This window comes from Podarcis erhardii (assembly GCF_964252035.2).
Source record: "Podarcis erhardii genome assembly, chromosome: 9".
NCBI classification, from domain to species: domain Eukaryota; kingdom Metazoa; phylum Chordata; class Lepidosauria; order Squamata; family Lacertidae; genus Podarcis; species Podarcis erhardii.
The window spans coordinates 7,594,968-7,621,465 of record NC_138512.1 but is presented as its reverse complement, the minus strand read 5'-3'; the positions used below and the strand labels follow the sequence as shown (position 1 = coordinate 7,621,465).

General features: G+C 47.5%; 3 protein-coding genes across 4 annotated transcripts in view; 2 read left to right on the top strand and 1 right to left on the bottom strand.

The window, feature by feature from the left end:
• The window catches only part of PML (PML nuclear body scaffold), a 281,106-nt gene that overhangs the window by 46,220 nt on the left and 208,388 nt on the right, over positions 1–26,498 (top strand). The window lies entirely within an intron of this gene.
• Positions 7,029–17,509, top strand: ISLR (immunoglobulin superfamily containing leucine rich repeat). Its single transcript, XM_081876394.1, has 2 exons — positions 7,029–7,491; positions 15,457–17,509. Exon 2 carries the CDS (start codon positions 15,474–15,476, stop codon positions 16,728–16,730), a length of 1,257 nt encoding a protein of 418 aa, XP_081732520.1. The 5' UTR covers positions 7,029–7,491; positions 15,457–15,473; the 3' UTR covers positions 16,731–17,509.
• STRA6 (signaling receptor and transporter of retinol STRA6) overlaps positions 23,749–26,498 on the bottom strand; it is a 53,267-nt gene continuing 50,517 nt past the window's right edge. For both annotated transcript variants that reach the window (XM_081876286.1, XM_081876287.1), the window contains 2 exons: positions 26,177–26,302; positions 23,749–24,231 (listed from right to left, as the gene is read on the bottom strand). In XM_081876286.1, the coding sequence (XP_081732412.1) occupies positions 24,053–24,231; positions 26,177–26,302 (305 nt within the window). In that variant the 3' untranslated portion in view covers positions 23,749–24,052. The remainder of the gene's footprint in view (positions 24,232–26,176; positions 26,303–26,498) is intronic.

Here is a 26,498-nt window from a genome sequence, read left to right as displayed (position 1 = left end):
ACACGAAAGCTCATACCAAGAACTAACTTAGTTGGTCTTTAAGGTGCTACTGGAAGGAATTTTTTTATTTTGTTTTGACTATTGTCTCCAGGGTTTCCGACAACGAATATTCCCAGCCCTACCTGGAGACCTCCGTGTGTCCTGCACCAGAGACCTTCTCCCCCTGGGCGATTGCCCTTCCCCAGTCAGATTTGCTTGCTTTTAGATAGTTTGTGTATGTGTCCGACCGACCACAAACCTTCTTAGACACAACCCCTCCTGCCAGGGAATGAAGGCTGGGGGGTTTAGGACCTACAATTCCCAGCAGCCTTCACAAACTGCAGCTCCCAGGAGTCTTTGGGTCAAGCCATGGCTCTTAAAGGGGGAGAAGAGAGCTTTCTGTGGATGGTGCAGATGTGACCACTGGCCATGCTTGCTGGGGCTGATGGGAGATGAAGCCCAACATCATCTGGGGTGGCCCCAGGCCTTCTACATGCAAAACAAAGGGCTCTGGATGTTGAGCAGAGTTCAAGGAGAGGGAGGGGGAAATGCTGGTTTGGAGTTAAAATCCTAATGTCTGCACTGGTCCTGCATTGAGACAAGCAAGAGGCGTTATCAGAGTTCAGAGACCCATTGCAGTCAGGCTAAAGCAGTGATAGTGAGGGGGGGGTTGCAGCGGGTCGGGAGATAAATTTCCCCCTCTGCCTTAGTACCGGTATTTCACATTTTGCTTGTACTCATACATGGCTTTCTGGGTCAAGTTCACTCCAGATGAGTTTCATGGCTGAGCAAGGATCTGAACCCTAGTCTCCCAGGTCCTGGTCCAAGACTGCAAACACAGCACCACCACTGCCTTACTTCCCACCTCCATCCAGATAATGCAGCCCCATGGCCTGTGATTCCTTCCTCCCCCCCCCCAAGGTAGGGAATCACTAGGGCAGTCATTGGAGTGTCTACCTACCTCACAGGGTTTTTGCGGGAAATAAATGAGGAGGGGGAGACTCAAGCTCATTGGATGAAAAGGTGGGGTGTAAATGCAATGCAATAAATAATAAATAATAACATCTTGAAGCTCAAGGATTTCGAAAATGCAATATCCTTTGCCAAAGGACGTCAGCTGGACTATGGAAAATGCATGAATTTTTTGGAATCATTGACTTTCCCTTCAATCCCTCTCAGGATTCCCCCCCACCTCCATGCCTTAAAAGCTCATTTGTCAGCGTGCATGAAGTCATTGTCTAGCTTGTATGGAAAAGAAGGAATATGAAATAGCAAAGAAGAGTGGAGAAATGCAAAATGCAAAAATCTTTCCAGACATTCAGATGATGGATACTTGTCAGGCTCTGAGGCAAAGTTGCACTGGTGCCAATTTTGTAAAACTATTGAGGCTTATTCTGATTTACATCCCTATGGAATCAAGATCAGAAATGAGATGGTGCTTTCTCTTTTCTATCTCCTTAGCTGATAACAATATCAACATTTTAATGCACATTAGAAATGTAGAATTCTCATTATGGATAAATGGCCTCTTGTGAGCACATTTTAATTGAGTTTTATGCTTTAAGACATACAAAGACGAGAGGAAACGCAGCCCTCTCCACATCCATTTAATTAAGAGAGTAATAGATTTCTTTTCCTGTGCCCCCTAATATTTCTACCGGGAATCTAGTTATGATGAGTTATTGGAGTTGGATTCTGCAGCGCAGAATGGAAATAGGCAAATAGAGTGAATTTCTGTCTCAAGAGAGTGTTGAGAATATATAGCAGACAACATCCTGTGGATCTGAAGAGTTTCCAACATCATTTGTTGTGGGTTCTGTCATATGTTCCAGTAGCAATCTCAATCCTGTATCCAAGGCACGAACACTCATGCAAAATAAGGAGGTACTATCAGATTCCGGCGCATTTCAAGGTTTGCAGAAGAAACAGTGATGTGCAGTAGCTGGAGTGTCAGACTAGCACCTGGGACTGGGAGAGACCAGGGTTCAAATCTGCACTCATCCATGAAACTCACTGGGTGGTCCTTGAGTCAGTTACTCTTTTTCTCTCAGTCTAACCTACCTCACAGGGTTGTTGTGAGGATGAAGCAAGGAGGGGGGGAAATTCATGTGTCCTCCAACTGTGGGAGGCAGTGGAAGACAGGAGTGCCTGGTGTGCTCTGGTCCATGGGGTCAGGAAGAGTCAGACACGACTAAACAACTAAACAACAACAACAAATGTGACCTAGGGATGCGGGTGGCGCTGTGGGTTAAACCACAGAGCCTAGGACTTGCCGATCGGAAGGCTGGCGGTTCGAATCTCTGCGACGGGCTGAGCTCCCATTGCTCGGTCCCTACTCCTGCTAACCTAGCAGTTCGAAAGCACATCAAAGTGCAAGTAGATAAATAGGTACCACTCCGGCGGAAAGGTAAACGGCGTTTCCTTGTGCTGCTCTGGTTCGCCAGAAGCGGCTTAGTCATGCTGGCCACTTGACCCGGAAGCTGTACGCTGGGTCCCTCGGCCAATAAAGCGAGACGAGCGCCGCAACACCAGAGTCGTCCGCGACTGGACCTAATGGTGAGGGGTCCTTTACCTTTACCTTTAAACGTGACCTAGCTCCCAATGGGATACAGTAAGCTTTGGAATCGGCTCTCTCTCATCTGCCTTGTTTTCCTTCCCTTCTGCTCCACTCGCATGCAGTTGCACACCAACCCAATTTCTGAGCAGGGTGAGATTCTAGGGGTTACAGGCGCTCACCCAGGGCCTGTGTTTCCATCTGGAAATGAGGCACAGCGGAGACTGTGGTATCTTTAGGACAGGTGTTGATTAGGACTCTAGGCAGGTAAGGAAAGAACCAAGAACGTTGTCCAGGGCAAAGGCAGACACAGAAACCACTGCTGCTATTTTGACCAGTTCCTACAAAGGTTTCTCTTCTCCCTTCTCTCTCCCCACAGTTCTCTGTTCTCCCCCTGCCAAGCTCAGATAATTGAGGTCAGCCAATCATGCCCCCCCAAAGCTGTCTGCGGCCCCCTTAGACAGGCCTGGGAGTTGAATCAAGAGCTCTTGGGCAGAGGGAGCAAGAAAAAGCCAACCATCTATTTCGGACATCTGCATGGAAAGGTTCCTGTTAACGGTGAATTAAATGAGTGCTTTGTTCAAAATACTGCCATATGTCCCTTGCTTCCTCAAGTGGTGAGAAGTTCCAGGGGCATTTGCTCTGTCAGGGCTCACGTTCCATCCGAGAGCATGAGATATGTGGCATTCTATAAAGTTATTTTCAAAATATTGCTATGAGTTTGTGGGTGCCAGACCTTTTAACCCCTAGACCCTGCAAGGGATAAAATATAATCCAGCCTAGCTTCCCAATGAAGTGCCGGGGTGATGGTTCTTAACCCGAGGTACTATTTCTGGTTTAGCGGAGTCTGTAACCTGAAGCGTCTGTAACCTGAAGCATATGTAACCTGAGGTACTACTGTAATTGTTTCTTTCCTTAACATCTGATGGGAGGGCATTCCACAGGCACCACTACCGAGAAGGCCCTCAGCCTGGTTCCCTGTAACTTCACTTCTCGCAGCGAGGGAACCACCAGAAGGTCCTCGGCGCTGGACCTCAGAGTCCAGGCTGAACGATGGGGGTGGAGACGCTCCTTCAGGTATACTGGACTGAGGCTGTTTAGGGCTTTAAAGGTCAGCACCAACACTTTGAGTTGTACTTGAAAACATACTGGGAGCCAATGTAGGTCTTTCAGTGTGGAATGTAATCCACTGGGAGCAGTCAAATACAACATTCCTTGTTTTCCTAGAGTGGACATGTAAGGGGATGCTTGGTCCAGCCAGTCGACCTTCCTGTTCCTCCTGGCCTGGAGCATCCTTCCTTGCATGTGACTAGTGGGTGGGCGTGACCTTTCCAGACCTGGTAAAAGGCCAAGGCATCCTGCCACTCTCTCTCTATTTTTCCATCTTCCTTTCGTCCTGCAAACTTCCTGGAATGAACTGCTGGCTGCCAGCCAAGCAGTCCCCCAGGACATCTCCCTTATGGGGTAAAGCTGTCTGTCCATGTTTGTAACTTTAAGCCTAAAGCCTGCCTTCAGGGATCACAATGTGCTCTGCCTGATTGTGAGTAAACTTTCTTTTTATGGCTTATGAATAAGACTCTGGTACCTTTATTCTTTTAGGAGGGATTTGAAAGGGGATCTTATCGCATCTGTCAAATTCTGGATTAGTTGTAGTTTCTGGGTCACCTTCAAAGGTAGCCCCATGTAGAGTGCATTGCAGTAGTCCAAGCGGGAGATAACCAGAGCATGTGCCACTCTGGCCAGATAGTCCACGGGCAGGTAGGGTCTCAGCCTGCGTACCAGGAGGAGCTGGTAGACAGCTGCCTTGGACACAGAATTGACTTGTGCCTCCATGGACAGCTGTGAGTCCAAAATGACTCCCAGGCTGCACACCTGCTCCTTCAGGGGCACAATTACCCCATTCAGGACCAGGGAGTCCTCCATATCTGCCTGCCTCCTGTCCCCCAAGAACAGTACTTCTGTCTTGTCAGGATTCAACCTCAATCTGTTAGCCGACATCCATCCTCCGACCGTCTCCAGTACACACGCCGTATGTTTAAAGCACATTCAAAACACCCCCTCAGAAGAATCTTGGGAACTATGGTTTACCCTCACGTAGCTACAATTCCTAGCACCCTTAACAAATGACAGTTCCCAGGATTTTTTGAGGGGAAGCCATGAACTTTAAAGGCGGGGTGTGGATACCCCTTAGGAGTGGGGAGTCATACATTCAAATCACCACTCAGCCATGGGTCTGAGTTACTGATCTCGCTACCTAACCTACCTCACAAGGTTGTTGTGAAGACAATATGGCAAGAACCATATAAGTTGTTAGTTTTGCCTTACTGGGGGTTGAGGGAACTTTCCCACCCCAAGGCCTGCATCTCCCTTTGGATGGGCTGGTGTGCCAGTAGTGGGCGGGGCCAAAGGCTGCAGTGGGTGGTGCTGTGTTTGTGAGCCTTGTGGGAATGTTCAGGGATGCAGGAGAGGATATATTGTCTGATTATAGCATTTCCAACTTGTGTTAACAAGTTCACAATTTAGCAGAGTAACATTCCCCTCTTTAAACTCAGCGGATGCGTTTGCTCAGGCCCGCTAAAGCCTCTATAATAACTGTCCTGGTATTTCCCCCTTATTCCCTCATAAAAGATAAGACACGACACAGTCTTCTATAAAAGTATAAAAAAGGTTTACTCACACATCATTCTGTTCACAATAGGATCCCAGAAGGCAGACTTAGCTTAGAAAAGTAACATATACCTAGAAACTATCTCATAAGAAGACAGTCCCTTTGTCCTCTCTTGGCTGGAAGCATCTTTGGCTTTGCTTCTTCGATGCATGTAATGAAAGAGAGAGATATGGCTGCCCTGCCCTGTGCTTTTGTCGTTACCTGCACAGGTGAGGCCACACCCACCTCTAGTCACATGCAGAGGAAGTCTGTCCCAGCCCAGAAGGAAACAGGAAGTTTACCTGGTGGCTGGACAAACATTTCTCCCCAGGTGTAAACATGTTCACTCTGGGAATGTTGACTGCTCTTGTGTTTCACATCCCACAACACTTACCCTTCGATAGGAGGCTGCATTCCCCTACATGAATGCCAGAGGTTTTTATACATGCCATCAAACCATCCTCCCTCCAGGAGGGCAAGAGGCATGGATGCAATTCGAAGGCACGTTCCACCCGGACAATAGTGGGAATAGTGGGAAGGTGCAGAGCAGGGCTGGCAAGAGGTGTAGCTTGGGCAGTGTGCCATGGCTGCCATACATTTTACTCAGAAATAAGTACCACTATGTTCAATGGTATTTACTCTTAGGTGTGCCTAGGATTGTGCTGGTTTTAAAGCCTGAAATGGCCTTAGTCTGGCATAGCTGAAAGCGCTGCCTTGTCCTTGCAAGCATCTTCAGAAGAGAATAAAATAGCCATTTTACAACAAAGGAAACCAGGATGGACTTCTTTATATACTTATGGAGAAATTTTTGTCTGGAAGGAGAAATGACTTTGGCCCAAAGCCTGCCCCTGGTGCGCATCTTAGGTTGCAGTCCTGTATCCATTTACCCGGGAGTAAGCCACTTGAAGTCCACAGGACTTCGCAGCCAAGGAGAAGTGTGTCCGGGAATCTTGCTTCATCAGTTATTCACTGGGGAGAAAAACAATCACCGTTTTACTCTTTCTCTCTGCTCTTCACAGCCTGGAGGAGACAGCGAATGTGTGAATTATTAAGTGAGTTTGTGCAGTGAAAAAGAGAGAGAGAAGGTGAAATGAAAACCCGCCATGGATTTGGAACAAGCTGCACACTGAAGCCTCTGGTTGAAAGTGTAACACTGCAATCCAATAACGTCTGCTCAGAAGTAAGCCCTGTTGAGTTCAATGGAACTTATTTCCATGAAAATATTTATAGGAATGCAGTGTTAAAGCAAGAAATCAGCCCTGCCTTTGGGATGATTGACTGATTACATTTATATCCAACCTTTCTTCCAAGGAACTCAAGGTGGCACACATATTTCCTCCCCTGCATTTTATCCTTACAACAACAACCTTGTGAGGTAGCTTAGACTGAGAGTGATTAACCTGCCAAAGGTCACCCAGTAAATTTCTTGGCTGAATGAGGATTTGAATTCTGGTCTCTCAGGTCCTAGCCCATCACTCTAACCACTACTGGCCCATGCTTTTGTTTAGCCGTAGACTCCTAAAGTGAGCTCCAGCCAAGCCTCAGTGGTAATGGCTGTAAAATGGAACCAAGTACCCTTGCATGTAGCGTGCAGCAGAAAACTCAGGGCAGGATGCTGCAGCCTATTGTGGCTCTTATCCGAAGAGCACATTTCCAAACCCATCCCAGCCTTACATTTCTTGGTGTGCATTTTGCAAAACCAAGAAGCCTAACTTTTACTCATCCTAACTGCACTCTGTGTGCTGCCATTGGCTGTCTCTTTAAGAAGCCGGCAGAACTCAAGCCAAGAAGGGAGGGATAAGGAAGTTTGGGGAAAACACCACTGTTTTTATTAAGTGTAGGCTGTTGTTTAAGAGAGGCAGGTCTTTGCTACTCATAAAAAATGTATTCCCAGGTCTCTTGAAAACACATAATCAAAGGGGGAGGAAATTAAATCAACGGACTTTTGTGGCATTTCTGGCAGAGGCAAGGGTTGGGGTCTTGATCCGATGCCACCCCCTCCTCAAAACAGAGGATGGGCAGTTTCTAATTCAGGAAATGTGTCAGGAATTAGGGTCCGTTTCAGAACAAAACCAAAGCAAAAATGAAAAAAACAAAACAAAACAAAAAGAGAGGGATTTTTTTCTTTTTTCGAGGCCTGTGACAAATCAAAACCACTTTTCTGGCTCCCTGAGCGTCGGAGGCTGGACTTCGCCTTTATTAATAACATTTTTGGAATGCATGAGTCTGTCAGGACCCGACACAATGTTTACACAGTTTTCTGGCTGAAACCCTCGCGTGAAGAAAGGAGAAGAGTCACGGGGAAAAAGAGGTAACGAAAAGAGAACTTTCATCTCTTGTCTTTTCAGCAGCATTTTAAAAAAAAGAATATGTTTGAGCTTTGCCGATCCCACCTGATACCCTTTCTGATTCTGCAGCCAGTCTTTTCTCCCTGCCTCCGCTCCCTGAAAGCGTTTGCTATGCATCTGGGCCTGAGATATAGCGAAGGCCAAAGAAAGAGAGAAAGGGCCGGCCCTCCTGTTAGGCAGGGAGAGGCGGCTGCTTCAGGTGCTAAAGTAGGGGGGCAGCAGGAAGGGATTGGAGGACACAGCTGTGCAGGGGCCATGCAGGCTGTCCTGTAGCCCCCTAAGCTAGTCTGCAGCCCCCAGAGTTGGTGGAGACAGAATAAAAACCAGACACCCCTCCAGCTGGACTCTGTACATGGAGCCAGTGTGTGTGTGTGCTGGCTTCTTCCATTTAAGGGGGGTATGTGGGTTAGATAACCCTTGGGGTCCCTTCAGCCCTACAATTCTAGGCAGAAAAATTTCTCAGGCCAGACAAAATGTGTGGGCACCAATCCACATGGTTTCATAAGAAGACAAGGCCAGGAAGCAGTGATGCTTCTGAATGCTAGTCACGGGAAACTGCAGGTTTCCCACAGAGCCATCTGGTTTGGTCACTGTGAGAACATGATGCTGGACTAGATGGGCTGCTGGCCGGATCCAGCAGAGCCCAGGGAGTGGCTGTGGGAAGACAATGAGTGGTTAGAGGGAGAAGAGGGGGGCAGACAGGGAGGAGGAAATGGGCTCTTTTGATGTTTGTATGGTCTATGGTTGAATTGAATTTATTAATACGGTCACAGATCAGCATCAACACACACAATAACACAGATCATAAAAAATATCAGAAATACAAGGGACAATATGAATATAACAAGGCTCTAAATATAAAAATTAAAATTGATTGTTAGCATGTCCCCTGTAATTAACATTTAGGGGTTTGATCATTATGGGCTACCACATGCTTCCTGCGATTGATTGCAGACGCACAGAATTTAGCTACATTTAATGTAGTCTTGGGATTCTTGTCCTCTAACACTAGTTTTAAACTATGGTATTCCGATTCTTTCCTGGACTTTTGCAAAACAGGTGTAATAAAAGTCAAACGTATATCCTCATAAAAACGACAACGTAATAGTACATGTGAGGCAGTTTCAACTTCCAATGAACCACAAGGGCAGACCCGTACTGTGTATGGTTTACCCTCAAATCTGCCCTGAAGTAAGGCAGAAGGAAGAACGTTAAATCTGGCGAGGGTAAAAGACCGTCTGTATTTGGGTACCTGCAGACCTGACAGATAGTTAGCTGGAGAGCTAACCTCTTCCATAGTCCCTTATTGCCGGATGTTTGATCATTTCACTCATGTGGCATTGTAATTCTACATCCCGGATACGCTGGCGGATTGTAGTCCTACCTTTCTCGAAGCCTGTCGCTATCAAAGTCTGCTGTGGGATCCCCAAGCCTTTAAGCTTTTCCAGCAGTGTAGCTTTCCATCTGGATTGGTAGGTATCTAATAAGGTTAATGGTCTATGGTTGCTATTTCCCCCTAGAAAGGCCTTAGCAGGGAAGGTGGTCATGGCCCCAGAATACAAAACCCTGACCAGGCATTTTCTGGAGCAGCCAGACAAGAAAACTGTTTGCCCCCTCTGTGCACAGCAGTGATTGACAAGTTGACAGGGGCAGCTGCTTTGCATGCAGACGGACCCAGGTTCAAGAGTCTGGGTGTGTGTGCCAGGAGCAGGTTAGTATAATATATAAATTCAATAAAGAAATAAATATTTTTTTGAATAAGTTAACTTTACCGACGCCATGTGGAATATTTATTTCTTTATTGAATTTATATACCGCCCTATACAGTGGAACCTCAGGTTAAGAACTTAATTCATTCTGGAGGTCCGTACTTAACCTGAAACAGTTCTTAGCCTGAGGTACCAACTTTAGCTAATGGGGCCTCCCGCTGCCACTGCATGATTTCTGTTCTCATCCTGAAGCAAAGTTCTTAACTCGAGGTACTATTTCTGGGTTAGTGGAGTCTGTAACCTGAAGCGTATGTAACCTGAAGCGTCTGTAACCCGAGGTACCACTGTACTTGTGGGGTCTCCGGGCGGTTAAGAAATAAACAGCTCAGGGGGCCAAGCCTAGTGAGCACAGCAACTCTTCCCGGCAGATCTAATTCTGGACTGCTCTCTGCCACAGACTCTCCCAGCTCACTAAGGCCTGTTACCTCTCCAGCGTCCGACATTTCCTCCTCCCGGTCTGCGCCGTCTTCTCCCTCTGAACACTCATTGTCTTCCCACTGCCACTCCCTGGGCTCTGAGCCTTCTTCCCTTGGGGGGTTCCCCAGCTGGTGCCTCCCACCAGCCCTCTGAATCCAGTCAGTCCATGACAGCCACTGACCTGCTGAGAGAGAACTCTGCATGCTGCCAGTCAGTGTAGACAATACTGGGTTGGATGGACTCAGTCAAAGGCAGCTTCCTCCCTAAGGATCTGTAGAAAATGGCCAGCCGTGATATTTCATCTACACAACAGAGTGTTCATCTCTCTAGCCTGGCACTGCCTACTCTGGAAGGAGCTGTCCAGGGTCTCATAGCAGCAAACAACCATAGATTTGCAGAGTTGGAAGGGGCACCCAGTGGCCATCTAGTCCAGCCCCCTGCAATGCAGGAATTTCAACTAAAACGTCCAAGAGAGATGGCCCTCCAACCTCTGCTTATACACCTCCAAGGAAGGAGAGTCCTTCCACTGTCGAACTGCTCTTAACTGTCAGAAAGTTCTTCCTGACGTTTAGTCGGAGTCGCCTTTCTTGTAACTTGAATCATGATTTGGGTTTGGGTCAGTCAAGAGAGGCTTCCCCTCATCTGTTACTTCATGCATTCAACTGGAGGTGTGGGGTGTTGGAGCTGAGATCCTTTTTGTGCAAGACACAGGCTGCTGCCCCAGAAGCCCTGCCAAGCTAGCAGTCCCTATGTGTCCCACCAGCAGAAAACATTAGTTGAGGTTACTGTAGGGGTCAGCAAGCTATTTCAGCCATGGGCTCCCCTGTCCCTCAGACCTTGTGGTGGGCCGGACTATATTTTCTTTTTTGGGGGGTGGGGGAATAAACAAATTCCCTTTAATTTTTTTTTTATTTTTTTAACATATAAAACACATACATATACATTTACACAGTACACATACACAACACACTACCTTATTTTCATAACATAAAACATACCTACATTACTCTATATAATACCTACCTATACTATACATGGGGACGCGGGTGGCGCTGTGGGTAAAAGCCTCAGCACCTAGGGCTTGCCGATCGAAAGGACGGCGGTTCGAATCCCCGCGGCGGGGTGCGCTCCCGTTGCTCGGTCCCAGCGCCTGCCAACCTAGCAGTTCGAAAGCACCCCCGGGTGCAAGTAGATAAATAGGGACTGCTTACTGGTGGGAAGGTAAACGGCGTTTCCGTGTGCTGTGTTGGCTCGCCAGATGCAGCTTTGTCACGCTGGCCACGTGACCCAGAAGTGTCTCCGGACAGCGCTGGCCCTCGGCCTCTTAAGTGAGATGGGCGCACAACCCTAGAGTCTGTCAAGACTGGCCCGAACGGGCAGGGGTACCTTTACCTTTACCTATACTATACATATCAACATACCTACACACCTACCCCTCACGGACACCCACCAAGTGACTTGACTTCCAGACGTTCTTGTTACGCTACTTTATTTTTCCAACTAGCTCAAACGCATTTAATTATTTCTTTAATCTCTTCTTCTATCTTAACTTTACTCTCCTTTCACTCTAATCATTTTCTGGATTCATTCAGTATCTGTCAGAAATTCTACTTTTTCCACATAATTTTTTGATGTATTCTTTAAAGATAGCCCACTCCTTATTCACTTTTTGTACCATATCTCCTCTTATCCTCCCGGTTAGTTCGGCAATATGGAAGTATTCCATCATTTTAGGTAACCAGTCTGTTTTAGTTGGGACGCTGCTGCTTTTCCAATTTTTGGCAATCAATAACCTTGCCGCCGTAGTTGCATACATAAATATTGGTCTGACCGTTCAAAAAAAAATGAACGAATTCCTATGCCTCACAAATAACCCAGAGATGCATTTTAAATAAAAGCACACATTCTACTTGTGGGAATGTTCAGGGGTGCAGGAGAGGATATATTGTGTGATTATATCCTAATCCAACTTGTGCTAACAAGTTCCCAAAATATCAGCAGAGTTTATAGACATTCCTCTTTAAGTTCGCAACGGTAACGTCTGCACAGGTTCGCTAGAACCTCTATAATAATTACCGTATTTTTCACCCTATAGGACACACTTTTTCCCCTCCAAAAATGAAGGGGAAATGTGTGTGCGTCCTATGGGGCGAATGCAGGCTTTCGCTGAAGCCTGGAGAGTGAGAGGGGTCGGTACGCACCGACCCCTCTCACTCTCTAGGCTTTGCGGACCTCTCCGCAAGCAGCGGGAGCGCTCCCACTGTTTGCGGAGAGTTGCCTGCATGCTGAAGCCCGCCCTCGCTGAGCTCGGCGCGTCCAGGCTTCGCGGACCTCTCAGCAAGCAGCGGGAGCCAGCGCTGGGCTCCCACAGCTTGCAGAGAGCTGTCTGTTTGGGGGCTGGGGTCAGGGGAAGCTCGGGCCTCCCCCGCCCCAGCCCCGCGCCTGGGGGAAAAATAATTTTTTCCCCTTTATTCCACCCCCCCCCAAAAAAACTAGGTGTGCCTTATGGCACGGTGCGTCCTATAGGGCGAAAAATACCGTACTCTGGTAATTTCCCCTTTGTTCCCTCTTAAAATACAAGACACGACACAGTCTTTATAAAAGTATAAAAGAGTTTACTCACGTTCTGTATCGCAGTATGATCCCAGAAGGTAGACAGTCTTAAAAAGGTTACAGTGGTGCCCCACAAGACGAACGCCTCGCAAGACAGAAAACCCGCTAGACGAAAGGGTTTTCCGTTTTGGAGGCGCTTCGCAAAACGAATTTCCCTAGGGGCTTGCTTCGCAAGACGAAAATCTTGAGAGTTCCTGCGGGGTTTTTTCCCTTTTTTCCCCCTTTTCCTAAGCCCTAAGCCACTTATCAGCTGATCCGCTGATAAGCCGCTTATCAGCTGATCCGCTAAAAGCCGCTAAACCGCTAATAGCGCTAATCCGCTAAGCTGTCAATGGGCTTGCTTCGCAAGACGAAAAAACCGATATACAAAGAGGCTCACGGAACGGATTAATTTCGTCTTGCGAGGCACCACTGTACATACATTCAGAATCTATCTTATAGCAAGATAGTCCTATCCTCTTCTCTTGGCTGAGAGCCAAGAGGGCATGTCACTCCTTCAGAAGATGAAGATGAGAGAGAGAGATATGGCTGCCTGCCCTGTGCTTTTGTCATTACCTGCACAGGTGAGGCCACACCCACCCCTGGTCACATGCGGAGGAAGTCCGTCCCAGGAAGTTTACCTGCTTGCTGGACTGACATCCCTCCCCATGTTCTAACATGTACATTCTAGGAATGTTGTCATTGACTGCTCCTGTGTTTACATCCCACACTACTCATGTAAAAACATGCTGATTCCTGGACCGTCCGCGGGCCGGATTGAGAAGGCGATTGGGCCGCATCCGGCCCCCGGGCCTTGGGTTGCCTACCCCTGGGTTACTGCCTTGCATAAAGTTTATTCTAGCCCCACAGCAGCCTTTGATCAACTTTAACAAAACATACAACCCAGACCCAGCTCCAGCAGCATCCAGCCTCTTGCGTCAGCTGCTAGAGACCCACAATTTATAGGTTGCCAACCATGAACTGAACCTGAAAGGAAGCAGGGCCAGTGCAGACATTGGATACTCTGACGCCGTGTGCTCTAAGTCAGGTGGGAGCATCTGAACTGACAACCAGGGAAGCCCCATAAAAGGGAATTGCAGGAGTCTAGCTTTGCGACGTTGGTGGTATGAGTGTTTGGTTGCTAGATATGCATCTGCTGCCTTCTCGGTTACCACAGCCAGCAGAAAGCAATCCTGTTCCAGGATTGGCAATGTAATTTCAAGACAACAGCGGGAGTGGGCTCCAGAATATGTTTGCCTTCCTACTGCGGCCAAGAATACTCTGTGCACAGCTGCAATGCTCATCCACAAAATGGAGGGTGGAACTCCAGGGCGAGATCCTGCCCTGCCGACTCCCCTGCTCCAGCTCCAGCTCCATGTATTGGGATGAACTCGTGCGCATGAGTTCACTGACCCTGGGGAAAGCGAGATCAGGAATTGACTGGAAAGCTGGTGTGGCGTGATGCCTTGACTTCGGTCAATGAGACTTTTCTTCCTCTTTTAGAAATGTGGTCATCTTTCAGGAAGACAACGTCTTCACAGAACTTCACACCAGCCTGTCGTATTAGCTGTAAAGGACATCTTGTCAAGGATATGTAGGATGTTTTGGGAGACTAGACTGAAACTATAGAATTGCAGAGCTGGAAGGGACACCAAGGGTCATCCAGCCCAACCCCCTGCAATGGAGGAATCTGTCCTTGGCAGATGGCCAGCCAGCCTCTGCTGTAAAACCTTCAAGGAAGGAGATTTTAGATAAAAGGAAGCTATCTTGCCCTGGCTGCCTGGTTCTAGTAACTCATCCCCAGTGCCTCCTACTCCTATTCTATAAAAAGCATGATTCACTTTGCACAACCCATTAAGGAAGATAATAACACATGAAAATTCACAGCAGTAACAAGTTAATTGTACATTCATTCAAAAATCCAATTAAAACCATTTAGTTTAAGTAATTCAACAAAATGGATAAACTTGATCCAGTGAGACCAGCTTTCAAAGTTTGATAGTCATTTACTCCTCCAGCGGCTCCCTTCCACCCCCTTATCTCTTGGCACCCCCTAGGCAATCCCAGGGGACAGTACCACTCCCTTTGAGACTCACTGACCCAGGCCTGGCACCTAAGGAGCCTTGGTCCCTCTGGCAGATGACCTCTGTGGGAGAAGGTTCTTGCTAGAGTGGCTCCATGGACTGGAGTTGGGGGCCCTGTGTTGCAGTGACTGCATAGGGCTGAGCAGAAGTCCCTCAATGCTACTCTCTTGGGGGAGGAACCCCCCAAATAGAAGCAGCACTATTCATCAGAGTTCTTTGTCAAATCTAGGCCTGGACCTGGGCTGAAATGGTTTAGATACTGAAATGGGGCTCGCTCATACATAAAAGGCAAAGGGACCCCTGACTGTTAAGTCCAGTCGCGGACGACTCTGCGGTTGTAGCACTCATCTCGCTTTACTGGCTGAGGGAGCCGGCGTTTGTCCGCAGACACCTTCTGGGTCATAAGCCGCTTCTGGCGAACCAGAGCAGCGAATGGAAATGCCGTTTACCTTCCCGCCAGAGCGGTACCTATTTATCTACTTGCACTTAGTGCTTTCGAACTGCTAGGTTGGCAGGAGCAGGGACCGAGCAATGGGAGCTCACCCCGTTGCGGGGATTCGAACCGCCGACCTTCTGATTGGCAAGCCCTAGGCTCTGTGGTTTAGACCACAGAGCCACCCGCGTCCCTCAGCTCATACATGCACGCCTGCAAATTACACAAGCAATAAGATGCAAATGCACATAAATTAAATCCACACTGAAACAATCCAGTAGATGTTAAAACCCGTAAGTAAAGTATGCCATGAAACAACCCCATAAAAAGACCATAGCATTTATAGCAGCAGATGTAGGTTAAGAGATTCAAAGGCCTACCTGTGTCAACAGGGGCATATTGAAAAGCCGTGGGAATGCCAATGCAGATGGGGCCTCTCACATTTCATCAGGGAGGGCATTCAGCAACACCAACGCCACCAGCAAAGAGATATGCCTACACATCAGCACAGGCTGATAATCAATGGGTATCAACAGGACACAAGTGGCTTGCAAGGCAATAATTTCCTTCCTTCCTTTCTTTCTTTCTTTCTTTCTTTCTTTCTTTCTTTCTTTCTTTCTTTCTTTCTTTCAGCTGAATGGGGAGAAGCAATGGGTCCATGGTTCTGCTTTTTCACTGCTCTGCTCTTGGTGGAGACTCAAAGCTGCCCCGAGATCTGCAACTGCATAGCCAAGAAGAAATATGGTCGCCACATCGCCGACTGCTCCTACAGAGACCTCCGGGCCGTTCCCCTTGGCCTGCCCTTCAATGCCACTACTCTTACCCTGTCCGTCAACCACATCTCCTCGCTTCAGGAAGACTCCTTTGCAGATGTTGTCGACCTGCAGGCCTTGTGGCTGTCGCACAATGAGATCAGCGCTGTTGCCCAGGGCACCTTTGCCTCCCTGGTGCAGCTGAGAGCCATTGATCTCAGCCACAACCGGATTGCCGTCTTCCCCTGGGGGGACCTAATCAACCTCACTGCCCTGCAGCAGCTGAAGCTCAGCAGCAACCGGCTGGAGAGGGTCCCCCCAGAGGCCTTCCGCACCCTCAGGGACCTGAGATCCCTCTGGCTGAATGACAACAGGCTCTCCGTCCTCGCCGGAGGGACTTTCAGCTCCCTGCCCCTCTTGTCCCAGTTGCAGATCAACCACAACCCCTTCAACTGCTCCTGCAAGGCCTGGGGACTGAAGAGGTGGCTGGAGGAGACTCTAGTGTCCATCCCAGAGAGGGACTCCATCACTTGTGCTGCCCCAGACAACCTGAAGGGCTTCATCCTTGGGAGAGCCTTGAAGCTGGACTGCATGCTTCCCTCCATCCAGTTGGCATACCACTCCAGCTTGGGCAACAGTGTGCTGCACGATGAGCTTACTCTCCGGTTGCACTGCAGTGCGGTGGGAAGGCCGCCGCCAGAGATCCAGTGGAAAATCCAGACCTCCACTCGGGAGGTGGTGATCAATGGACCAAACGTGGGAGAAGAGGGCAACTGGCTGGCTGCCGGGAGCTTGGAGCAGCGCATCCTGGTCTTCAAGAACGGCTCAATGGCCATCCCCGAGTTCAGCAAGGCTGACGAGGGCATCTACACCTGCCAGGCCTTGAATGATGTGGGATCTCGAGAGGCCTCGGTCAACGTGGCCTTGGCCGGTTCGAAGAATCCTGCCGGGGACATCATCCGGAACAACATCCAAGCCAGCAAGCCCCAGACTGAACCTTGTGAGAAAGAGGAGTCCCCCAAATCAGAAGACAAGTTTGTGGTGATCTACCTTACACCTGTGGTGCCGATGACCAGCAATGAGGGAGCGACCCTGTGGAAGCCACAGGCCTGGGCTGGCGTCCTCCTGCTTTCGCTGCTCACTCTTTATGGCTGAGACACATGCAGCCTGGTATCATGCGTAGGAACGTAGTGCTGCATTATTGGAGGCGAGATATTATTTATTGCATTTATATCCCACCTGTTTCTCCCAGGAGCTCAAGGTAGTCAGTTCTCCCCCGACCCATTCTATCCCTACAACAACATCATCCCTGTGAGGTAGGTTAGGCTGAGAGTCAGTGACATTAATGGCCAAGGTCTCTGTCAGGTCCAGCACTCTAACCACTATGTAGCACTACACCCCTGGTTGCAAAGCAGAGCTGCCAAAGTTAAATCAGCCTAATAGTCATTCCTCCTTCCATGAAACCTTGAGAACTGTAGTTCCTTATGTAGGGATTGGAGTCCACTAACACAGAATCCTTTGCAACTTAGAAGGAAACCATGGCATTGCAGTAGGAAAAGTGATTGAGTTTGTAGTAAACATTTAGTCTTTGTGGGAAGGACTTGATTTCTTCCATTTTAGTCTCATAACTGTAATTAGTCTTAAACTCCACCCCTAAAGTGTATGTTTAACTGCTGTGACCAGCAATGGGTGAGGGATAAATCCTGATCTTCATTGTAGTCAATGCTGTGTTCACAAACAACAGTCTAACATTTTTAAAGAGAGGCTCACCATATTTCCAGTCATTCTGCTTAACATTTGCAAAAAGAGAAGGCAAGATTGCAGTTTATTCCAGCTATGACTAACCACACTTTACATATTCAAAGAAATCTGTCTTCTGCATCACCACTGAAAGGCCGAACAAGACAGAACATTAAATGCATCTTTTCATTTAACATTTGTCTGTGTGTTTCAGTACAACATGTATCAGAGTGGGACTGAAATTGAATGGGATCAGAGCACAGGTATAGAGGAGAGATGTCACCATTTCCTTTCCTACTATGGCCCTCAGAAAAGTCCCTGTTCTGAAGCTGGTATTTGCTCTGTGTGTGTGTGTGTGTGTGTCCCATGGGTCTCCAGAGGAGATTCCCTGCCAATGCAAATAGCACCTCCAGGGCAGGCATTAAATTCAGGGGGAGGAAAAGGTTAAATTCCTTACCCATTCCTTATTCTGATATAACGTCAGTCCCTCCTCTCCTGCACTGATGCTATTTGCATTTATAAAAACCCTGCAGGCATGGCCACTCTTCTGAGCAATGGTTGGAATTGTGGTTTGGTTTTTATATAGTGAGTAATGAGAAGGATATGGGACGCGGGTGGTGCTGTGGGTTAAGCCACAGAGCGTAGGACTTGCCGATCAGAAGGTCGGCAGTTTGAATCCCCGCAACGGGGTGAGCTCCCATTGCTCGGTCCCTGCTCCTGCCAACCTAGCAGTTCAAAAGCACGTCAAAGTGCAAGTAGATAAATAGGTACCATTCCAGCGGGAAGGTAAATGGCGTTTCCGTGCGCTGCTCTGGTTCGCCAGAAGTGGCTCAGTTATGCTGGCCACATGACCTGGAAACTGTACGGCGGCTCCCTCGGCCAATAAAGCGAGATGAGCACCGCAACCCCATAGTCGGCCACAATTGGACCAAATGGTTAGGAGTCCCTTTACCTTTTAATGAGAAGGATATAGGACTCTGCCTTCTGCTGGAATTCCCCAACATGGCACAGAAAAGGCGAGTAAGAGGCAATGTGATAGAAATGTATAAACTTATTCATGGCCTGGAAAAAGTGGATAGAGAAAAGTCTTCTTCCCTCTTATATTGCTAGAACTCATAGATATCCAGTGAAGCTGAATGTTGGAAGATTCAGGATGGATAAAAGAAAGCCCTTCTTCACACAGTGCAAAGTTAAACTGTGGAACGCCTTGCTGCAGGGGACTTGGATTGCCACCAACCTGGATGTCTTTAAAAGAGGATTAGACAAATTCATGGAGGAGGAGAGAGCTCTTGGCCCCTGTGAAGACAGGATGTTGGACTAGGTGGGTCATTAGCCTGATGCAGCAGGCTCTACTAAAGTTCATATAATAATAATAAATTTTATTTATACCCTGCTCTCCCTGGCCAGGGCCAGGCTCAGGGAAGCTAACACCTGTAAAATTACAGTAAAAACATAATAGGGGAGGAAAAAACCAATTTAAAATACAGGTTAAAATGCAATTTAAAATGCAGCCTCATTTTAAAAGTAGCCCATAGATCAAAACTGTAAGCGATGGGAAACATAAGGGTCAGACTGAGTCCAAACCAAAGGCCAGGCGGAACAGCTCTGTCTTGCAGGCCCTGCAGAAAGATGTCAAATCCCGCAGAGCCCTAGTCTCTTGTGACAGAGCGTTCCACCAAGTCGGGGCCAGTACTGAAAAGGCCCTGGCCCTAGTTGAGACCAATCTAACCACCTTGCTACTTGGGACCTCCAAAGTGTTGTCATTCGTGGACCTCCATGGGGCATACCAGGAGAGGAGGTCCCATAGGTACGTGGGTCCTAGCCCGCATAGGGCTTTAAAGGTCAAAACCTGCACCTTAAACCTGACCCTGTACTTCACCGGGAGCCAGTGCAGTTGTTAAAGCACTGGATGAATGTGATCCTGAATGGGATGTCCTCCAAACAGCCAAAGGTTAGGGATTATGCAGTGCTGTTGCCACTGGGGTGCGGTTTTGCTCCCGGTGAAGCCTCCAGAGGATCACCAGCCTGTGTGAATGTGTACACAAATGCACATGGGGGTGCCAAACTGGTGAAATAAAGTTTTGCCCCTGGATTGTGGGAGCTGCAGTCCCACCCCCATCATTCTGCCCGGACGCTGAGGTGCAGCGCCGAGGGCCTTCTGGCAGTTGCCTCATTGCGAGAAGCAAAGCTACAGGGAACCAGGCAGAGGGCCTTCTCGGTAGTGGCACCCGCCCTGTGGAACGCCCTTCCAGCAGATATCAAAGCGATAAACAACTACCTGACATTCAGAAGACATCATAAGGCAGCCCTGTTCAGGAAAGTTTTCAACGTGTGATATTTTACTGTATTTTTGGTTTCTATGGAAGCCGCCCAGAGTGGCTGGGGAGGCCCAGCCAGATGGGCGGGGTATAAATAAATTATTATTATTATTATTATTATTATTATTATTATTATTATTATTACTACTACTACTACTACTACTACTACTACAGGAAGGACTGCCTCTAAGACAATTTGAGGTTGTTGGCTGCATACACAGAATACCTAAAACCAATGTTGTTCTTTTTTGTTCAAAGCTAAATCGTGCAGCTTAAAGCAAATTCATGCAGATTTAATTGCTTGATTAAACAGAGTGAAGCTTAATCAACTTAAGGATCCTTTATAATCAGGTGATAGCCATCATTCTCCGAGGAGAGGTGGTAAATCTGCAGAATATTCTGTTCCCTTTGGCAGCAAAGCAAACCATTTGGACTGAGTATGTTTGTTTTGTCACAACAAGGTAAATTGCTCAGCGGCTGACAGGTGCTCGTTGCATCACAATTCTGGTTATTGGCAATATCAAGGCTGCATCATATTCATAAACATGGAACCTGGCCAAATGTACAGCTCCGCTCACTGCTCAGGCATCATCCTGGAACAGGTGGATTAACCAGCAGCCAATTAAGCAGCAGAGCAAAGGCCCAGCTGAAGTCTAAAATGATCACCAAAACCATCAAGAGGAGGGAGTGACTCCCCTGTGAGGAATGGTTGCAGCGCTTGCGACTTCTTAGTTTACAGAAAAGGTGAGGAAGAGGCGATATGACGGAAGTTTATAAAATTAAGCATGGCATAGAGAATGTGGATAGGGAAGAGGTTTTCCTCTCTCTCTCATAACACCAGAACCCATGGACATCCCATGAAACCAAATTCAGGGCAAAAGGGCCCAATTCACTTTCCTGCTTCCTTAAGTTGGCAGCCATCTGTCTCGAGAGACAATAGTGTGTGGGGCTGAAGTCAAGCCACTACGTTGGCAGTGACCTCTTTTGGGCACAATGCTGGGTGGTGTATGGAGTTCCTGGGCTGCCCAGATGATGGGACCTCTCTCTTGGCCTCACTGATGTGGTCCAAAGGACAGCAGATCAATATATTTGGCACCAGCTTGACTGCAGGAGTTGCTGAAAGGAGGTGTACAAGGCGCCACCAGATTTGTGGGACTCCAGATTTGTGTAGGGTTTACTCCTGAGTCTTTTCTTTTCCTGAAGATATTCCGCAAGGCAGCGGAGTTTTAGCACCAGAATTTTCCTTCTCCTACATAGACCACCTTCCCAGGTTGATGAGACCCATCTGGTCCCCACTTTCCTCTACAGCACATGCAGAAACTGCCTTCTTGACCGTTGGACCCACTCTTGGTCTCATCTGCTCAGTCCGCCAGAGTCTGTCTTCACATGCAGGGCAGGTCCCTAACTCACTGAAGGTTTGAGACCCATTGGCGGCCCTCACCTGGTTTAGCTGGCCAGTCGAAGTTGTTCCCTGGTATGTGGCCACTGTCGCCTGCTAACAACTTCTAGGAGCCGCAGGGGAGAGCTGAGTGCAGGGTGGGGACCAAAGGTGGACAATTACCCTAGGAGGAGTGTGACATGACCTCCCCACATCACTTGATATATCCCTTTTAATTATTTTAATTGTGGATTGTTTTATGGAAAAGGCTACACAACCGAACCCAAATTGATGACCTTGAGAAGTAGCTTTGGTTTCATCTCTGGATATAGGATTGAATAAACTGATGATGATGATGATGATGATGATGGGAATATGGTCGAGGTCACGTCATTAGGATCACCTACCATTTGCCTCACCATGACTGCTCACACGGAGGATGGATGCATTTATATACTTATTCCGCTGGATATGCCATCCGTGGACAGACTAGATAGGTAGATATTTTCATCACAAAATATGTTAATTAAACACACATTTTATTTCAATATGCATATTTCTAAATTATCCCAAAGTATGCCTTTGGAACACATACTGTTAATTTTTATGCTACAGACTGTATTACAAAATTCCAAAATCTAGGGCTAACCTGACAATTTCAGTTTTTCACAGTTTCTCCTTTTCCCACTCTTAAGCTCTGTTCTCCACGTTCCACATCTCACTTTGCAATGTTTCTTTTTAAAAACCCTAATGTTGCATGAATTTCTCCTACTATACATGTTTTCATATGCAATTTCCCCTAATACACAAAATTTTTTTGCAAAGCAATTTCCTCTAATATACTGGATGTTTGAATGCAATTTCCATTATGGAACGCACACTTTCCCTATTGTATACTCGCTTTTGTACACATTACTCTGTTGGCCAATTGCATTGGAAAATTTGGAGAAAGTGCTGCTTCTGAAGGAGGGCTGCCTTTCAGTTTTGTACCCAAGTATTAATTTGGTAGGTTCACCTGGAACTGCAAACTAAATCGAACTTCTTCTCCATCTGATCTGCACATTGGCTGTAGATGTGTGGGTCCAGCTCATTTGCCCATAAATTGAATTTCAGAACCAGCCGTACCAGGAAGGAACGCACAAACATCGATAGACAAACCAGGCCTTCACTGGAATGTAACCATGAAATTTTGTTTATTGTTCTTACAAGAGAGTCCAACTCTCTTTATACTATGATCTGTCCTACCTTAGCAGGCTCTGGGAGTTGACCTTGCCAGCTTCCATGACACAAGGCCTGAGGAGCGGCTTAACAAAAAGGGCTAGAAGTGGTTATTCCTCAAGGGGAAAAGAAGAGGAGGCAACAGCACCGGGGGGTGCGCAGAGTAAATAACAGCACATTGCCTTCCTCGAGAGCAGGGGATTACTAAGCAGAAAGATTTGTAGGGGAACCTTAGGCGGATATCTGACAATCCCCTCAAAGACATCATCTTGGAGAGTGAAATGTTGCGTCCAGTTCTGGGCAGCACAACTGAAGAAGGATATTGACAAGCTAGAACATGTGCAGAAGATGGCAACCAAGATGATCAAGGGTTTGGAAGCCAAGCCTTATGAGGAATGGTTGAAGGAGTTAGGTATGTTTAGCCTAGGAAAGAAGAAACTGAGAGGAGATATTATAGCCATCTTCAGATATCTGAAGGGCTTTCACATGGAGGATAGAGCCAACTTGCTTTCTCCTGCTCTGGAGGGTGGGATTCAAACCAATGGCTTCAAGTTACAAAAAAGGAGATTCGGACTAAACACCAGGAAGAACTTTCTGACAGTAAGAGCTGTTCAACAGCGGAATGGTCTCCCTTGGGAGGTAGAATAATAGAATCATAGAATCACAGAGTTGGAAGAGACCACAAGGGCCATCGAGTCCAACCCCCTAGGGGCCAAGCAGGAAACACCATCAGAGCACTCCTGACATATGGTTGTCAAGTCTCTGCTTAAAGACCTCCAAAGAAGGAGACTCCACCACACTCCTTGGCAGCAAATTCCACTGTTGAACAGCTCTTACTGTCAGGAAGTTCTTCCTAATGTTTAGGTGGAATCTTCTTTCTTATAGTTTGGAACCATTGCTCCGTGTCCGCTTCTCTGGAGCAGCAGAAAACAACCTTTCTCCCTCCTCTATGTGACATCCTTTTATATATTTGAACATGGCTATCATATCACCCCTTAACCTCCTCTTCTCCAGGCTAAACATGCCCAGCTCCCTTAGCCGTTCCTCATAAGGCATCGTTTCCAGGCCTTTGACCATTTTGGTTGCCCTCCTCTGGACACATTCCAGTTTGTCAGTGTCCTTCTTGAACTGTGGTGCCCAGAACTGGACACAGTACTCCAGGTGAGGTCTGACCAGAGCAGAATACAGTGGCACTATTACTTCCCTTGATCTAGATGCTATACTCCTATTGATGCAGCCCAGAACTGCATTGGCTTTTTTAGCTGCCGCGTCACACTGTTGGCTCATGTCAAGTTCGTGGTCAACCAAGACTCCTAGATCCTTTTCACATGTACTGCTCTCAAGCCAGGTGTCACCCATCTTGTATTTGTGCCTGGACTTTCCTTCATTGGAGGTTTTCAAGCAGAGGTTGATGGCCATCTGTCATGGATGCTTTAGCTGAGATTCCTGCATTCCTTCCAACTCTACAATTCTATGGTTCTATGGTTCTATGAAACCTTTAACGTGGTCCCCCGCACTCTTGTTTGTCCATGGGAGAAAGATGCCCAGGAAGAACTGGGAGGGCCATCAGACGAGCAACATCTTTGGGTCATCTCGGCTGACCGCTTGCCCCCACTTTGAGCCAACACCACTTCTGTCCCATCTTTGGCCCTGGAAGGAAAGGCTGTAGCCTCAGGGCAAGTAGGCTGCAGCTTCTTGAGGAGAGGCACATGGAGCGCATGGGAGAAGGACAACACAGGGATTGGGGTGGTGAAGAAGGCACGGGGATCCATTCTTCTCAACTGGCGGAGTCCATCATTCCCAAGAAGCTTTGTCCTGGGTGGCTAAGGTTTTGCCGGGTTGGCCTGCATCCCGTTGGCGGTGGAGTCCGAGAGAGCCCCCTTTCGGTAAGGCAGGAGGGAGGGGTTGTTGAGCAAGGTGTAGGCCAAGAACCACTGTGTACGGCTGCGCTTGCCCTTGGACCCTTTCGATGAACACGCCCTGGTCTTCATGAGCTTGACTCCTGCCAACAAAAGGGCCACTGTGAAGATCCAGGAACCCACACACACTTTCCCTGGGCAGTCCAGAGGGAGTCTCAAGGGCCATTCCTCCATCGAGGGGGACCTTGCACTCGGCTAAGGAGGGGCAAATCTGCCCTGGTTTCCCATTTATCATCACTAGCCAGAGTGGAAGGGATCAAGGCTTCATTCTGCAAACCTTAAATTTATAGCTTAGGTGCTGCTTTAAAAACGTCCCCTCTCAAAAGTGTGCACTTTTCCCTTGAACGGAAAGGTGTAGGAAGGCAGGCAGGCAGATGGAGCCTGAGAAGGTACTTGCCCAGGCAGAAATGACTGGCAGAATCCGAGACCTGGGAGAAGAATCGGTGGAAGAGGACTGGAAGAAGTTTAAAGAGTATCTGCAGAAACACTGCAAAGTTTATGAATGTTAAAAAGATGTTGAATATGAAAATAATATGGCATTAGTGATACAGTGTGAAAAAATATGCAAAAATGTAATGAAAAAGGGTGAAAGACAAAAGTTCTATTATGTCAGAAGTAAATAATATGTTAAAGGTGTTTAAATATAAGGAGGAAAGATTGGAGACATAATAGAGTGATTTTAATAATTAGAAATGAGTTTTGAAAGAGGGTAAGGATTTGCTGTATCTGATTGGGTGAGGAACCCAAAAAAGGGAGGCGTGAGGAAGTCAAGAAAGAAAGTTAATCAAATATGAATTTAAAAGCTGGAGTTTTTATTTTTTATTTTTCTTTTTTCTTTTTGATGTATTTGTGTATCTGTGATTGTTTTTTGTGTGTCTGTATTTGGTGATGTTTTTCTTTTTTCTGTAAAAGCAAATAAATATATATATTTTTTAAAAAAAAGAATAATAAAAAAGAGAAGGTACTTGCCCAGAACCTTCTCAGGCTCTGCCTGCCTGCCTGTCTACGCTTCTGCCTTTTCCCAGGCGGGCAGCTGCCTCTTCCTCCTGGTTGGTCACTCCTGGAGTGACCGACCAGGAGGAAAGAGACAGCCTACCTAATCAGGTGAAGGCAGAGGCAGGCAGGTGGATGGAGCCTGAGTAGGTTGTGGGTAAGCACCTTCTTGGGCTCGGTCTGCCTGGGTTTGTGCACCTTTGAGGAAGCATCACCCCTGCCCCTCCTCCTGGCACAGACTGCGGGCTCACTCAGCTGTAGGGCTGGGCAGTGGGGGGGAAGCAGCAGCCAAGATAGATTTCAGACATTGCGATATATCACTATGTCATGATATCTAGCTGCAGATGTATCATGATGTTGAAAAGCAGATATCACTGGGAGCTCTTCCGTCGAGGCTCAGGTTGCATATATGTGTAATTAAACAATATTATTGTTATTATTATTGTTAATCACAAAGACACCACAGTCTTCACTGTGCCTTATTATCTGGAAGGAATCACAGTAAGTGCACCTAATATCCCTGGAAGCTCACTCAGCTCAGAGACTGGGCTGGCATGGAACGATATCATACACCCTTGGAACCTTAAATATTTATGCTTGGTTATAAACAAAGCTTTAAAATAAACCAATGACCCTGCCCCTCTAGTGCTCATGCACCACATTGGGCGTCATTTGAACACAGTGCCTCTCTCCTTTGGGGTGTGGGGGCATCAGACAAAAACAACGTGGATGCCAAAGTCACTCGTCCTTTCACAGATCTGACCTCCCCACCTGCACTCACCAGAAGGCCTTTGGAGCAAGGAAGCAAACCCACAGCTGGCTCCTCCCCTCCCTCCGCCCCCCCCCCCCGTGTTTCCCATGAGAATCTATACAGAGAGACAGAAATTGATCTTTCCATACATAACGGAGGAAAATCATCTCCCTGACTGGCCACAAATGACAGAGCAAGCGGGCGAGTGAGCAAGAAGCTGGATGTTATCTGCATCCATTTTGTGATGATGAGGCTGGACCAGGACTGGGACTGAGAGTGCTCACCTTCTTCCACATCTCTTGGCTGGGATCCCTTTGTGCACACCTGGAGGAGCAGGAAGCAGAAGGCTTTCATCACAGGGTGCGATTGGCTGACCTCAATCTTCAAGTAATGGCAATATGTCCGGTAGCCTGGAGGGGGAAAACGAGGAAGGGGCAGGGGGAATACCGAACAGTTGAAAACATTCCTGTTGACCAGGTGCCTTTGTTTGCTGCAGAAGACTGTTCCAGGCAACCCCAAGATCACTGGAGGTTTTCAATATTTCTAACTCATTTTCTGTGATTTTGCTTATGCTTGATTTTACATTTAATAACACGATTTTTTAAG